The sequence below is a fragment of the Triturus cristatus genome, chromosome 11 (genome assembly GCF_964204655.1).
Source record: "Triturus cristatus chromosome 11, aTriCri1.1, whole genome shotgun sequence".
Lineage (NCBI taxonomy): Eukaryota > Metazoa > Chordata > Amphibia > Caudata > Salamandridae > Triturus > Triturus cristatus.
This window is the reverse complement of record NC_140594.1, coordinates 859,584,714-859,602,139: the sequence shown is the minus strand read 5'-3', so window position 1 is coordinate 859,602,139 and position 17,426 is coordinate 859,584,714. Positions and strand designations below refer to the sequence as shown.

Genomic DNA, 17,426 nt, shown 5'->3' with positions numbered 1-17,426 from the left:
TCTGTGTAGAACCGAGAAGAGTGTTCTAAGATTTAAAGAAGTGGATCGGTGGGGGACAAACCCAGATTGGGCAGAGAAATTATGAATTCCATAAACTGGGAAAGGCGTTTTGTCACTATTTTAGCTAATATTTTATAGTCTAAGTTCAAAAGGGACAACGGCCTCTACGAACCACACGACGTTGGATCTTTTTCAGGTTTGGGGAGAAGGACACCGACCGCCTCCCTAAGCGTAGGGGGTCGCATCTGCTTCTCGAGGACCTCTGTATATACCTCAATCAGCTGCAGGACCAGCAAATCTTTATAAGTCTTATAAAAGACCCCCGTGAAGCCGTCAAGACCGGGGTCTGAGGAACAACAGAAGGTGGCAATGGCACCAAGAACCTCGGATTCGGTTATCGGTTCAGCAAGGAAATCTTGCATGTCTTTTTCCAGATACACCAAAGCTATTTCAGACAAATAAGCCTCCTGCGCCGAAAGGTCAACCCCCGTTCTAGTGGAGTACAAGGCAGTGAAGTAGTCTAAGAACTCCTCATGAATTTCCGAAGTGGAGGTGAGTGTCTGATCGGAAGAAGAGTGTATCTCAGTGATGCAAGCTTTGCTGTATGGAGGCTGCGCGTGTGAACGCAAGCGCTAGGCCGTGTGGCAGCACTTTTAAAAGCCCTAACTAAATGTCTGGCAGCGCATGCGCTGGCTCAGGCGAGACCTAAAAAGGGAATTAAGCTGCAGCTTGCATCAATTAATGCTCACTCTCTGCCCCAACACAAGTTTGAAATTACAAATTTGTTCGACAGCGAACACCTTGACGCACTATTTATTACCGAAACCTTGGGAGATAAGACATGCAACTCAGATTTTTGCGGTGGCCATCCCCACTGGTTATTCACTTTTTAGACTTGATAGGCCATTAAAAAGAGGCGGAGGCCTAGCCCTGATATATCGCAGTAATCTGACAGCTAACTGCACTGCCTCCCCTTCCACTGAATGTGAAGCATGTCTGTTCAGCTTAGGCTGCCATAAGCAGCAGTTTTTTAAAGGCATACTCCTGTATCACCCACCCGGCACAAAAAGCAATTTTTTAAATAGCTTTCAGCCACTGTTTGAGTATAGCCTTCAGACTCACAATTTTCTATCTTAGGTGATTTCAACTTGTGTTTGGAAGCTAAGGAGGATAAAGACACACAAGCCCTCTTGGAAATTTCTATGCCTCTAGGGCTTAATCAACTTCTAAAGGAAACCACACACTTAACAGATCATACTCTGGACAGACTCTTCACTAGTAACCCCTACATCCGTTACAAAGGTTCTCCCGCTTAGCTGGTCCGACCCATATGCCATCATTTTTTAGCTCAACATTCCACATAAACTATATCAACAGTCCTAGTCAGTCGATCCTACCGTGCACATAGCGTGGAACAAATTAGATTCTGACACTCTACCCAAACTCCTGGCACAAAATCAACCTATCTTGCCACCCGATGCTGAGCTAGCATCCAAGCACTATTAGGACTGGCTCAACTCCACGTTTCTTAATCTAGACTCGCCTAACCCTTCACACTCCAACAGGAAGCAATTATCTGCTCCTTGGTTTACCGAAGCCCTTAAGCTGGAAAAGCAAGCCTGCAGCAGGAAGGAAAGGAGTTGGCGAATGCACTACGACACCTAAGAAAAAACTTTGATATAATTTAGCACTAGCTACATCCAAAAATCTTATCAAAGAGAAACATAAATACTACACACAGATGATTAAAAAGGCCCCTAACTCCACCATGGCAGATATCTCAGAGCATGATTACCACCCTCTTCCTGTATTCACTCCCACTTCTCCCAGTCAAGTGGCCTTCATCCTTATGGGAGCTAAATTTGCATGACCCTATGACCTATCCACCCCCCCCCCCCCCAAGATACTTAAACTAGAACCAGAGGTGATTGCCACCAATCTCTCAGGCATTTTTAATACAATGTTTTCTACAGGTGTCTTTCCTTCAGGATGGAAGCAAGCTTCCATTTTTCCCTAAATAAAAAAGCCCAATCTCTGCTCAACCGATCCTAATAACTACCGCCTGATATCACTCCCCCCCCCTCAAAACTTGTAGAAAAAATGATGCACTTAAAAGTTTCCAAATTTATTCATGACAACCAAATTTTGGACCTGACTCAGTTCAGATTTAGAGCAGGGTACTGTACAGAAAGTGCCCTGGTCGAAGCAACAGAAGAGATTAGGACCATGTTAGACAGAGGGGGATCTGCCTCCCTCATTCTCCTTGACCTATCTGCCGCTTTTGATACAGTGTATCATAGGACACCGATCCACAGTTTAGCGGCAATAGTGATCAAGGATAAAGCTCTGTCCCTGCTTACCTCCTTTCTCTCTAATAGGACGCAAAGTCTGGCATTGGGCAACTTCAATTCTACACCTTTCACTTTGCCATGCAGGGTCCCGCAGGGATCCCTACTGAGTCCAACTCTCTTTAATATTTGTGTCCAAATTGGCTCCTCTTATCAAAAGTTTTAACCTTGATCTTACCTCCTATGCTGACGACACCCAATTGGAAGTCGCAGCCCTCAACAATGATCTGTCTACACCCATACAATTTCAAGAATGCATTGGAGCAGTCTTTCTCTGGATGAGCAAACGCTGTTTAAAACTCAACTCTGGGCAAACTGAAGTGGTACTGTTTGGTATTCTCCCCCCTTCTCTTCTCCAGTCTGGTGGCTTGATGTTCTCGGTCCCCCTCCAATTTCTGTGCCCAAAGCCAAAAACCTGGGCATCATTCTCGACAACAAACTTAACCTCGAAGCCCAAGTCTCTGCAGTGGTATCTTCATCCTATCTCACCCATAGGATGATTAGGAAGATTCTACCTTGCATTCCAGATAATTCCAGGAAAAATTTGATTACTGCATTAGTTCTTTCAAAGTTGGACTATTTTAACAGCTTCTACATGAAACTACAAGAAAAGCTTGCTAGTAGACTTCAACTGGTTCAGAACGCTACAGCTAGAATGATCTTGGATCTCCCGAAATTTCACTCAATCTGTCCTGGTCTCAGAAAATGGCATTTGCTCCCGGTCCTCAGCCGGGTCAAAAATGAAGGCCCTTTGCTTGGCCTATGAAGGTCTCCTACCCTGAGTACCAGAATTCTTGAGGCACTCCTTTCAGTGGTACATCCTTAACAGGCCATTGCGCTGTGCAGGATCCAAAACACTTGTGATCCCCAGAGTCAGGAAAGCCAACTGGTGAGGCAGGAGTTTTGTTGTCAGTACAGCTAAATTGTGAAAACAAAACATTTTGAATGGGCTACGGACGAGGAAATACACATCAAGGTATTTGTTAGGGAGTTATCCCTCCTGGTTTTTCCATTGTGAACACTACCACAAAACTCATGTGGAGCGGCTATATTCTATGGAAAAAATTGACTTAAGTTATACATTTTGAACATCTATGGAAAGGATGCACAAGGATTCCACTATAATATGGAGAGAGGTCTATGAATAAGGCTTATATGAGCCCTGATTAAGTTCCATAAGTAATTTCAAACACCTTGACTGGATGTTCTATATATGGATATAAAGAAGTAATAAATTATAATCGAAAAAAAATACATATTGGACTCCTATGGATTAGAATCTTTTCTTGGTGCACCTTTCCAATTGTTGCCATTTCAAATATGCTGGGCAGTGGTACTAAACAACTGCAGGTACTGGATAAGCAGTGCATAGGACTATATATTTGTATGGAACTTTGATTGGGGACCGTTCTCTTTAGTCCGCCATTGTATGTTTTTGTAGTTCTTGGCTTGCCTCCAGGTTTTTTGTTGCCTTCTTCATATACTCAGTCATCCTCGAGCGAGACCAAGTATATAGTCCATCACATCCTGTTTGGGAGGTTTGAGAGGTAACTCCCAGCCCTCCTTCACCAAACATAATGGACCTCTTACAGGGTGCCCAAACATAAGTTCAAAAGGGCTGTAGCCAACTGCCTTCTGTGGGACCTCTCTGTATGCAAACAGAAGGCAGGGAAGTAAAAGGTCCCATTTTCGCCTAAGCTTTTCTGGGAGGCCTTTAATCATTCCCTTTAGGGTTTTGTTGAACCTTTCAACTAACCCATTGCATTGTGGGTGATAGGGAGTAGTGAATATATAATTGACACCACACTCCTTCCACATTGCTTTTAGATACCCTGACACGAAGTTTGCACCTCTGCCAGATATAACCTCCTTAGGGAAACCCACTCTGGAGAAGACTCCAATGAGGGCTCTTGCCACCACAGGGGCTGTGGTGGTCCTGAGGGGAATTGCTTCTGGGTACCTGGTGGCATGATCCACAACCACCAGGATAAACCTGTGCCCAGATGCTGTTGGAGGGTCAAGGGGACCAACAATGTCAATCCATACCCTTTCAAAGGGTACCCCCACCACAGGTAGTGGTATCAGGGGGGCCTTTGTTGTGCCACCTGACTTGCCACTGGCTTGGCAAGTGACACAGGAGCGAAAAAACTCCTTGGTGTCCTCTGACATGTGTGGCCAATGGAAATGTGGAACAAGCCTGTCCCAGGTCTTGTTTTGGCCAAAGTGTCCTGCCAATGGGATGTCATGTGCTAGGGTCAAGAGGAACCCCCTAAACTTCTGAGGTATTACCAACCTCCTGGTGGCTCCAGGGGTAGGATCTCTAGCCTCAGAATATAGGAGTCCCTCATCCCAATAAACTTTATGGGACCCACTAGTACTCCCAGCAGCCTCAGCAGCAGTCTGCTGTCTGAGGGGTTCAAGAGAGGGGCAGCACTGTTGCTCCTTCCTCAGATCTTCCCTGGAAGGTACTCCTGCCCCCAAGAACTCAACCTGATCAGGCTCAAGTCCCTCTGGGATAGATCCTTCTTCAGGATCTGCTTCTCCTCCCTCAGGAGGGGAATCTGAGATCTGAGACAGAGGGGAAGGCACTGCCTTAACCCTACTGCTTCTCCTCTTGGGTAGCCCATGGTCCATATTTTCAGGATCCAGAGCTGGTTCAGTTTGATGCATTTTGGCTTGTGAGCTGGTCACAGCAAATACCTCTGCAGGTATGCCCAACATCTCAGCATGAGTCCATAACTCTACTTCAGACCAGGCTGAAGCCTCTAGATCATTGCCCAATAGACATTCGACAGGGAGGTCTGCACTGACTACTACCTTCTTGAGGCCAGTTACCCCTCTCCATGAGAAATTCACAACTGCCAGACTATGGTTGGTCCTGACATTGCTTGCATTGGTAACCTGGTACATTTCACCCAGGATGATCTGCCAAGGGTCCACAAGATCCTCTGCCACCATGGTGACACTAGCACCTGTGTCCCTGAATGCCAAAGCCTGTTTGCCATTTATTACAGGCTGCTGTTTGTATTTGCCCAGATTACTGGGGCTCACTAGGCAGGACATATCCATGTCTCCCTCACAAACCAGCAATGCCTGAGTGGGTACTCTGACTAGGCCAGAGTCCACTTCAGAACCCAGTGTCAGCCCTACTACACCCTTATTCTGATTGCTACCTCCACCAGTAGCTGCACTAGGGGGAACAGTTGCCTTAGGGGCAGGAGTGGTGGTGGTTTGGTCTTTGGACTTGGTACAATCAGAAGTCCAGTGCCCTTTCTGTTTACAGAATTTGCACCAGGGCTTCTTTTGGCCTTTTCCCTTTGTAGACTGTGAATCCCCACCAGATGCAGATTTGTGGGGCCTTTGTGAAGACTTCTGGTCTTTTGACTTATCCCCACCTTTCTCAGAGCCTTTAGGATCCCGCTTCTTATTGTCACCCCCTTGGTTCTGGGTTTTATGCCTCACCCTGGTTCTGACCCATTTGTCTGCCTTCTTTCCCAATTCTTGGGGAGAGGTCAGATCAGAGTCCACCAGTCCAACTGGTTTTGGCAATTATTAAGGATCTGTTCTCTCATCATAAGATTATACAATCCCTTAAAATCAGTAACTCTACTACCAACCAGCCAACCCTCCAGAGCCTTGGTTGCACAATCTACAAAGCCTGTCCAGTCCTGATTCTGTGCTTTCTGGGTGTCTCTGAACTTCAACCTGTACTGCTCAGTGGTTAAGCCAAACCCATCTATTAATGCACTTTTCAGGACTTCATAGTCATCAGCATCCTCTTCTCTAACAGTGAGGAGCTTGTCTCTACCTTTATCTGAAAAGGAGAACCACAAGATTGCTGCCCACTGTTTCTGGGGGACCTGGTGTGCTCTACAGGCCCTCTCCATAGCAGTTATCCATTTGTGGATATCATCCCCACTCTGGTAGGGAGGAACAACCTTGGACAGGTGCCTATGATCTGGAATATAATCTCTGACTCTAGGGACACTGTTGCTGCCACCAGGGGGTTCTAACCCCTCTTTTCTAGAAGCTCTCTGGAGCTCAAAGGCTTCTTTGTCGAATGCCAACTGCTTAGCCTTAAGGGCAAACCGTGCTTCCTCATACTGCAGCAGTTTGTACATTCTTTCAGTGGAGGTCTCTCTTCTATTAAAGTATGAGCTCCTCTGATGGACAGATTCTCTGCCAGAGTGATATGAGTGGTCCCGAGAAATGGACCTAGGCCTCTCCTCCACTCTTTCAATTCTCTTAGGGAGAATTCCCCTGTCCTTTTCAGACCTATGTGGGTCTAGCCCTTCAACCACAAAGTCCTGATCATCTTGATTTTCATCATCTGACCCAGACACTGTAATTGACCCACCCCCTGATTCAGATCTGTTAGCTCCTAGAGCCAACCACAGATCATCTGCTATCAGCAGATCTATCAGGCCTAGTGTGGAGGGACTCTGTCCTAGCTTCAGGTGTCTTGAGACACACATGGCCTTCAATTAAAAGAAGGTCATGTCCTTATACTGAGGCTGGGTGGACCCACTGGCTTCATCCCTTGAGGACATTCTAGTGTTGTGCAGTGTTGTACTACCTACACTAGTTTGTGGCCTACTGATCCTAGCTTGAGCTGTAGCATGGGTGTGCTATCCCTTCACAAACAGCTCTAAGTTCAGTAGAACTTATTGATACTAAGCTTGACTTTATATGTACCTTGAGTACCTTTAGTGGTTTCAGTTAGTAATTCAAATAGTGATTTTCTGGTGAAACAATGGCAAGCTGGAATCCCACAAACTGCCCACCAATGTGAGAAGTTGGCCTGGCATATGCAGTGGCCACTTTGCACCAGTCCAATTCGACTATGGTAGATAGGTTTAAGACAACCTTTTAAAGAAAGCTATCCTAGTGGTAGCTGTGGAGAGCAGCCTTCAGGCTAAGTCTCAGAGGAATGTAAAGCAGCTTGTTTTACCTTATAATCTCTTGAATTACCAAATGAAAGGACACCACACAGGTATATATATCAAATATATATGTATTTATTTCTAGACACACTCTACTAATCTCTTTATGAGATTAGAAGTCAGGAACATGTGCAAATATCAACGTTTCACAATAAGTTAAGCACAAATATGGCTGGAGCCCTAGGGGCGTACCAGACCATATACTAAAAAAGAGGTTTAGGAAAGTCGACTTGCAAGGGGACAAGGCCTAGGGCCTGTAGAATCGCTGGGGCTTCACTAATCCACCCAAGGCAGGTAAGTAAAGGACCCACGGAAGACGCATGCAGTGTGAGAACACAGCCGTGGGTTCCCTATCGATTTCAATGGAGCAAGTCGCGGTTGGATTTTTAAAGTTTAAGGGTACTTCTAGAGAGTCAACAAGCAAGTCACTTACAAGGTAAGTAGTTCAAGGGCCAACACCCACAGGAGCACTGGAGTGCACGAGTTACCTCACCCAGGGAAGCCGGGTGCATAGGTGTCTTTTGGTGTCGGGTCGCGTCGTCGTTTTCTATGGAAGCCGAAGAAGTTTTGCTGCTTGCGAAGACTGAAGAAGTGTGCGGTGGAATCCAAGGCTGGATTCAAGATGAAGATGACCTGAAAGCAGAAGGGACAGTGTTCACAGTCACTTGCCAGTGACCCGGTGCCAGGAAGATGGATGCCCATGGAAGTCGGGTGATTTCAGGTGATCAAGGGTGTTTTGACTCTTCCACCACGAGGCGTCGACAACAACCAGGAGCTGGATTCAGAGTGTCCCACGAAGTCTGCAGCTTACTGAGGTGTCGGCAACCGGATTGGAGCCAACAAGCCTTGGCAACAGCAAGTCTCGTTAAGATTGAAGAAAGTCAGCGGTGCAGACCAGCAAGGTCTGAGGGACTCACACAACAAGGGTAAGTCAGGGCAGGCCTGGAGCAACCAGGGGAGCCCTTTGGTTTGATGAAGAAGTCTTCAGGGGACCCACAAGCCAGCCGGCAAGGGATCATGAAGATGCCTCGTTAGGATTCGCTTCACAGGAGCCCACGGTCACTCGGGACGAGGTAGGCCTCTGATGTTCAAGGGAAATCCTGCTGGAGGCTTGGGCCACACGTGGTCCAAAGAACAAGTTCTTAGAACGTTGTGAAGGGGTTGCACTCGACAATAGTTCACGTTTCCCAGGTATTGCGGTTCCTCGTCACTCGTGGGTTTCACTCGCCTCAGCTCTGCTGGGGATTCACAATGGCCTTCCAGAAGTTAGGAAATCCACTTCTGGGACTGCAGGGACTTCGGGCTCTGGCAGGAGCAGGAAAGTTTGCGACCGTTGATTCAAGTTTTTGGTGCCTGCCAAGCAGGGGAGTCACTCCTTGACTCCAATGGAGATTCTTCCGTCTTCCAAAGGTAGTGGAACGTCAAAGGGCCAGGATTCTTCTTGTGAAGCGTCATCCAGGGATATCTAACTTGCAATGGCAAGGGTTCTCTAACTTATACTAAAAGGAAGGGAGAGACTAGCTATATGACCACTCCACTGGGAGGGTCAGGGGAGTGGGTGGTTACACCCACTTCCCTTTGTCCAGTTTCGCGCCAGAGCAGGGGCAGGTAGCCCCTGAACCGGTTTGAGCTGGCATATGCACAGAGGAGCCTACTGCTCCCCCAGTGCAGGACTTCACAGCACTCTAGGAGTGCACCCACCCAGCCGCAATACACTAAATCCTGTCTGGAAGGTGGTGACACCTCCCTGTGACAGGATGCCTATTGTTGGGCCTCCTCCACTGTGAGTTTCAGTCAGCAGCAGGAGGGCAGCCCAGTGTCTGTGCTGGTGGCATCCATTTTGTGATGCCAGGGCTCTTTCAGATTTCTACCGTGTTTCCACAGTAGGTACATGTCGTCCCCTCTAGAAGGGTGGGATCATACTCCCACACCAGTTACTAGTGTGGGGGTATGATTCCAAGTTGTTTGACACCAAACACGACATGTTTTGATGCAGTCATTCCAAAGTTAGCATTTACCGCTAGGTTATAATGCACTTAAGAGTATATGGTTTAACCGCATCCACAAACAGCCACAGAGAATAGACTCTGCCAGCTGCAGAGGGGCCCTGCTCAGGCAGAGGCACCCTCTCACACTGTAAACCAAGCACCCTCCCCTCAGGATTGATAGGGCCTGCCTTAGGGGTGACTGATAGGTTTATATGTGTGTGTACGGTGAGATATAGGAACCTATACCTCAGTAAGGAGTGCTAACACTACCTCACCCAGGCTGCCTTAGCAGGCCTGTGGTGTCAGATTTAGTCTGCTTCCCAGGGGTGGCATAATACATGCTTCAGCCCCTAGTAGGCCTGTGAAGTACCTATGCACTTGGTACCTAAGGTACCATATACTAGGGGCTCATAAGGTACCACAGTATCCAATCACTAGTGCATCTAATATGCACTCCAAGTTGTTTAGAGAGAACAGAGAGACTGGGGCCCTGATTAGCAGGGACACAGCCAGACTATAGCCAGAAACCAGTGTTAACATCAGAATAAAAGTGTGGGCAACATAAGTGCAGATCCTACTCTCCTACACTCACTCTCTCACCGACTGACTGACTCTCTCGTGGACTGTCTGACTCTTTCACTGACTGACTCACTCTCTCTCTCACTGACTGACTCTCTCATGGACTGACTGGCTCTCTCACTGACTCTCTCTCTCACAAACGGACTCTCTCACTGACTGACCGACCGACCGACCGACTGACTGACTCACTCACTCACTCTCTCTCACTGACTGACTCACTCTCTCTCACTCACTGACTCTCTGACTAACTCTCTCTCTCTCTCACTGACTGACTAACTGACTCTCTCACTGACTGACTAACTGACTCTCTCACTGACTGACTCTCTCACTGACTGTTATACAGGTACTATTTCCCAACCTTTACCCTCCTGTTATTTATGCCCCCCCCCCCATAACAAAAAAACCCATAACAAGAAACCATTGGGACAGGCAGATAGAAGTTGCCAGCATTGAAAGGACACAAAAAACTCAAGACATTATTTATTGTTAATACTTTTTTAATATGGTCGTTCAGTCGTACATAATGCTTTCTTGGTCATATATAAGGTAACAAAAATGCTTCTGACACTTCTTTATTATAACTTTCCAGCATGCTGCAGACTTCTGTACAGAACAGCTTAAAGACATAGGCAAAGTCAATATCTCTGGATAAACACTTATAAGGTGCCAAAGGCGAGACCTATTTGCTATGCCAATGCTTGTTTACTATGTATGCAGAAAATGTCATGACGTAATAATAAGCGTTTTTTTTGGGCAAAATAAAAAAAATAATTTAAAAAAAAGTGAATTGCCACTGAAATTTGTCAGTGTATGGGTAGCACTATGATACATTAGGCCTCAGTTTAACTATCACAAAATTGTTGTCTATCTAAACCGGAGTACTAAAACATATACCTAGCATTGTCATCTTTGATTTACAATGACTTACTCCCTATGTATGCCTCTCTCTTTCCTGTCAGCTTCTGTCATTCAAATCGCCCCTGGTGTCAACATTCAAAAGACCTTCAACTCGGACACTAGGGAACATCCTGGCAGCAGCAATTAGACCCCTTCACATCTACCCGTCATGTAAGTATGGGCACCTATGATCTTAAAATCTACATATCATCATTAGTACTTTCGCTAACTTTTTTCTCTTTTTTTTGCTAGTATATTAAAAGTTTACAGGTTAAAGTAATAATAGAGGTGAGTAACCTCCTGTATGTCTCTCTGATGCAGGGGTCTCCAACCTTTTATGTAATCTGATCTGCTAATGTTCAATGAATATCACCCAGAGCTACTATTAGATCTGTTGTAGTAGGGACCCTATCACACAAGCTTACATTAGTGGGCACTCCATACAAGATTGCCAGCAATGATCACCCCAGTGCCTCAGACAAAGTTGCGTCTAATAATGTTAAAAAAAAATGCTTTAGCAATTTGAAATGCCTCTATATGGGTAATACACAAGAACCATAGCTAGATTGTCCCAGAAACAAAGGTAATAATAGAAGTAATATGTCTCTCCTCACCACTTGAATAATGTATTAAAATATTTACAAAGTCCACTATTTTCTTACAAACATCACCTAAAGGGTTCTGAAAATACACACATTTCCATCTCGAATACCCGCTTATCATTTACAATTTTGGTATTCCTCTATTATTTCAACCAAGCAAAAGCTTCAAATTCAGTAGGCAGGGCAGCACACACAAGATTTACGTACAGGCAGCTGGAGTGCTACAAGTAGCTCACAAGTTACTCATTGGAAAAGCCTGCTTTAAAGTATCTGCATTTGTTGCCATGATAATTTTTTTAGATTGTTAATATCAATTGAACCTACATCTTATCAGTATAACTGCTGGATCTGGACATATTTTAAAAACACCATCTGGAAGTACTTAGGTTCAGCAGCTGACCTTATTGGGGAACTTCACAACAGTCATCTATGTTGCTGTAGCTGGTAAGGTTACATTTTTTAGATATAATTAGGTCATCCCTGGATTAACCCTTAATAGCATATGTTGTCTTAGGCTCAAATGGTACTAACTTTCTTCTTTAATTGCAGAACAATTTTTATGTAAGGTACTATGTTGAGAATTTGAACCAAAATTGGATGTGATATACTCCATCTGTTGAAATCTTCCAGGTACTAGGGAAATTGAGCTGTACTATGATGCTGAACCATCCATAAAAGCAGGATGGCGTGTAATCCGAGGAGAGAATCCGATCCCCCTCCAAGCAACAATATCGGTAGCTACGACCATCCACCAAGATTAGGAGAAGCAGAGGCTGGTCCAGGAGGAGGAGGAGTAGGATCTGGAGGAAAAAGGCATTGTTTCTCCCACACACAAACCTTAAAGAAAGCATCTTCATGGTTGGACAGTAGTGTTCATCCTAAATCTCCTCTGAGGATTGCAAGTCCCCAGCCATTAGGCAAGCAGCCATGGATGATTTGTCTGACTACACGGCTCTCACCTCCACACAGCCCTCACATCACAGGTCTCTCTGTATAATCTCCTAGCACAATGGCGACCCTTGTGGACTACCAGAAAACCCTGTCACCCTAAAGAGCATTGCATAAAGGAAGAAGTGTCCATGCATCGTACCCATTTGCATTCTTTGCTTTCTAAAAAGTGAGATGGGAGTTCTCAATGTAAAGATCGGCCATTAGCCCCTGGGGACAACTTTTGAAATTCCTTCAGTCCCCATAATGGCGCCTGCATTGAAACTGTTTTTGAAGAAACATAAAAACGGTACAGAACGAGGCTCTCACAAACAAGCATTGACAAATTCAATAGGTCTTGCCTATGTCGACATCTCCTGAGGCTTGAGCCGGGAGATCGAGGCTGCCGCGCTGTGCAAGGTGTCTTGAGTGCAGTAATTGTTGTCACTTGTGGCTTTTATATCAATTTCCTTTACCGAGTTTTTTAAGAGTGCTTTTACCCTGATTGAATTTTAAGTCAAATACACCTTTTAAACTCTTTTTAATATCTATTTTGTATATTGTGGCTGATCTTACCGCCTGCATTCTTCCTCCAAATTGTCTGGACGGAGCCCCAATGTGTTTTTTGCACCGCATTACACGACTCCCGCCCGCCCGCCATCTTGGAGGTAACGTGGGGAGCAGTCTAGCGTCTGCTCCGCACACACTACTTAGAGGGCCATGGCGCAAGCGCGCCGGCGGAGCGCCAAAGGCGCGCCAAAGGCAAGCCCGTCTGCACCCGGACATCGCCAGGCGCCAGGGACTATGCCACTTTCACAGTCAATCCTAGTAAGTGCAAACTAGTATATAGTGGTGCTGAACTTAGGCTCATTTGTGCTAGGTCGCCTCTGACTAGTTTGTCATGCCACAATGTGGTGCCACACTCTCTGGAAGGACCCATTACCTGCACACAATGTAGATTTCAGAGTAACTGGGAAGCTGAAATTCTACAGAATGCCCCCTCAGTATATATCCCTGGGCAGTATGATACCGGGCCCCCTGCGTTCCCGGACATTAACATGACCAGCAATAGTTATATCCCGACTCCTAATACCTTACAGCACAACCACTGGAAGGGCTTTTTAAGTAATGTGAGATTGCTCCCAAAACACGCATCAGAGATCTGGGACTTACTAACGACCGACTTACCTGATGTGGGTTTCCTGACTGAGACTTGGTTGAAACTCACCAGTGGCCCAGATATTAAGATCGCCATCCCCGATGGTTATAGGATTCAGGGGCTCGACAGGCAGCTGAAAACCGGGGGGGGGGGGGTGGGGGGGGGGGGGGGGGGTTGCAATCATTCATAACGATCGCGCAAAAATCTCTATCCTAGACCAACGCACCAATACCCAAATTGAAATCTTGATCTTTAAAATGGAAATGGTCACCCACGATTTTTGGAGAGGGGCATTGGTCTATCGCCCCCCTCGCCCTATAAAGGATTTCTCTTCTCAATTAATAGCCCCCCATGTGATTGCTTCTAAGAACTTCCTATTATTAAGTGATTTTAATATACATAGCGACAATCTTTCGCTTCCCGAAATATCAGCCTTTGTTTCTGATCTTTCCACACTGCACCTTACCAAAAAAAATGAGGGTCCCACACACACGGCTGGTCATACTATAGACATCATTTTTTCTAACACTGACCGGCTAATCTGTAAAGCCCCTCACCCTATGTGCTGGACTGATCATGCTCTTATTAGTTTTCAAGTGCAGTACCCTTTTACGCCCTCTTCTACGGCAGCACACATCCGATTCTCCTATAGACAATGGTCTAAAATCAATCCAGAGTCTTTCTCATTAGCTTTTATTCCTCCAAGGTATCCCCTGACCAACAATATTGAAGATAATCTCACCCTTTTTAACACTACTGTTTTAGCGGCCATCAATTCTATTGCCCCTGTAAAGATATGTTCTAAAGCCCCTAGGAACACTTTGGCGGTCTGGTTCACCCTGGTACTACGTACAACGAAAAGCTGATGCAAAAATCTGGAACGAAAGTGGCGACGCACCCACCAAGACACCGATAAAGCAAACTTTAGAGCCGTGCTAACTCTTTATCATAAAGAAATTAAACAAGCCCGTAGAACATATATAGCTTCACAATTAAGGCTAGCAGGTAATGCGCCTAAAATCCTCCACCAAATTTTGCAAGACTTCACTTCTCCGAAAGCTTGTGATTTGGTCAATAATCATTCCCAGTCTCTCTGCAATAAAATCAGCTCTTTTCTCATACAAAAAACTGATACCATCTATGACAAATTCTCTAAACCCTGCCACACCTCACTGTCTGATGACACTGTGAAATCCCCTACTGTCAAACACACAACCTTGCTGACCCTTCCTCCCCTCTCACGGGATGAGACCGCCACATTATTGTGCAATGTTAAATCCGGCTCTCCCTTAGATGTTATGCCTGCAAGAATAGGGACGTCTCTTGCTTATGCACTTGCAGACCCTGTCAGCCTGCTTTTTAACTCCTCTTTAAGTAAGGGGCTAGTTCCCCTCTCCTGGAAAGCTGCACAGTTCATCCCACTGCGTAAAAATAACAAGTTTCCTATGGATGACCTTGCCAACCTTCGCCCTATCTCCCTCCTCCCTTATTTGAGCAAGGTCCTCGAGAAATATGTGAACAAACATATCTCGAACCATATCGAAGCGACTGGCTACCTGGACCCGTCCCAATCAGGGTTCCGCTCAAACTACAGCACCGAGACTGCCCTGGTAGCTGTTACCGATTGTATCAGATGGACGCTCGATCAGGGACAATCTGCCATCTTGGTCCTTTTAGATCTCTCCGCCGCTTTCGATACGGTTGACCATCTGACCTTGCTCGAAAGATTAAGAGGGGCAGGACTAGGGGGTACGGCGCTTAGTTGGGTAACTAGCTTCCTTACTAACCGCACACAAACCCTGAACCTTGGCCCTTTTCGCTCCACCACCGACTGTCTGACCAAGGGTGTGCCACAGGGCTCTTGTTTGAGCCCTACGTTGTTCAACATCTATGTGGCCCCCCTTGCTCCTCTCCTAAGATCCCTTGGGTTCATCCCCATATCTTATGCGGATGATACCCAACTCATCTTCCCTTTTGATAAATCTTCACTGACCGCCCAAACCTGTTTCTCCCAAGGTATGCTGGCCATTTCGGAGTGGATGAGTGGAAATTTCTTGCAGGTAAATGCCAGCAAAACGGAGATCATCCTCTATGGAGATGCCCCCATCATGTGGTCACCAACTTGGTGGCCAACTGAGCTGGGCCCCGCTCCGTTGCCTAAACTTACAGTAAAAAACCTTGGTATTCGCTTTGATCAGGCCATGTCTATGAAGGATCACGTTTCTCACACCGTCAGTGCATGCTTCTTTACATAGCGCCTTTTGAGGAAAGCTCTTCCTTATCTCCCGGACTGTTTTCGCAAGACAATTGTTCAGGCTCTGGTATTAAATAAACTGGATTACTGCAACGCCCTTATGGCCGCTGCTAATTAATCTGCCCTTAGCCGTCTGCAAGTGGTGCAAAACACCGCAGCACGACTGGTCACCAAAGCCCCAGGCAGATCTGCCTCTATCCCGCTGCTTCGGCAACTGCATTGGTTGCCGGTGAGGAAACAAGTCAAGTTTAAGCTCTGTTGTCTGACTCATAAAGCACTGTGGGGCCCTGGCCCTTCCTACCTGACTGAAAGGCTCCTCCAATATATTCCCAACCGCGACCTGAGATCAGGCTCCAAATCGCTGTTACTCATTCCGAGGATAAAGAGAGCACGGCTAGGAGGCAGATCTTTCTCCTACCAAGCACCACTGGTCTGGAATCAGCTTTCCCTCCCGCTTAGACAATGCTCCGATTACCTTGGGTTCAGAAAGATACTAAAGACCACCCTTTTCTCAGAATGACACCGCTACATTACCCCAGCACAGTTCTGCCATCGCTGAGAGACCCCTTCGGGGGTGATTCACGCGCTTTACAAACTATTTAACATAACATAACATAACATGTATGAGCTAGTGGCTTTGCCAATGTGTTTTAGACATGTTATACACCAGCCTGAATACTGTTCAACATGGGTAAATGTTAATGGCATAAAGCAGAGTGGCGCAGAGTGTTGCTCAATGGTATGAAGAAGCATAGAGTGTCGTGGAGGGAGTAGAGTGGAAGGGCATAGAATGTCCTAGAGTGGAATGGCGCAGAGCGGAGTGGCACGGAGTGGAGTAAACTAACTTGGAGTGGTATAGAAGGAGTTGCATAGAGTGATGCAGAGCAGAGAAGATTGCCAAAGAGTGGAGTGGCATAGAGTGGTGTAGTGTAGGAGAGTGGATTGGCATAGAGTGGAGTAGAGTGTTGTAGAGTATAGTGGCATAGAGGGAATTTTGTAGAGTGGCATAAAGTGAAGTGGTGTAGCCTAGGGAGGAGTAAAGTGTCAAAATGTGGAGTGGGGAGGGGTATAGAGAAGAAGAACCAGGTATCTTTAGTAGGAGTGATGTGGTATCTCCAACTTCCTGGAGCACCTTTTAACACGACTTAAGTCTTCAATGTACTCAGTTAAATCTTAGTTATTCGCAGCGAGAGTTTTTGCAACCTGAATAAGGTGTTTTCATAAAATTAGTTCAACAAAGCAGTGCACATCCGTGCAATTAAATGCCAGGCAACATTAGTTCAATCGCCAACGTCTTAGCTGTCTCGACTAAGCGGTGCGCATCTGTGTGTTAAATTCTAAGCAACATTAGTCCAATAACAAAAGTCTTAGCGGTGTGTGTCTGCGCAATAAATGCCAAAAGATATTAGTTCTCTCATTAAATGTTAAGCGGTGTGCATCCGCGTGATAACACACAAGGGAACATTAGTTCAAGAAACATGTAGTCATGGCAACTGAGCGGAGTGCGGCCACGTGATAAAACCATTTACTTATCTCTTCTTGTTTTCATATAAGTTTCTCTTTTGGGGCATCGGCAGAGGTTGCAGTGTGGAGCTAGAAGAGGGGAAGGATCCGAAGAATTGGACTTCAGCAGGTAAAGAGAGAGCAGGGAGAGCAGACACTCTGGAGAACCAAGGAACAAAGCCAAGCAAAGGGTGATGACTGGGGCATGGTTTTATACTCTTCCCCC

The 17,426-nt window shown here is 46.0% G+C and overlaps 1 protein-coding gene across 1 annotated transcript in view; it reads left to right on the top strand.

The window, feature by feature from the left end:
* LOC146785551 (uncharacterized) overlaps positions 1-15,698 on the top strand; it is a 96,821-nt gene extending 81,123 nt beyond the window's left edge. The window contains exons 5-6 of the mRNA XM_085633067.1: positions 10,818-10,926; positions 15,460-15,698. Of these exons, the coding sequence (XP_085489193.1) occupies positions 10,818-10,926; positions 15,460-15,698 (348 nt within the window). The remainder of the gene's footprint in view (positions 1-10,817; positions 10,927-15,459) is intronic.
* The last annotated feature ends 1,728 nt before the right edge of the window (positions 15,699-17,426 follow it).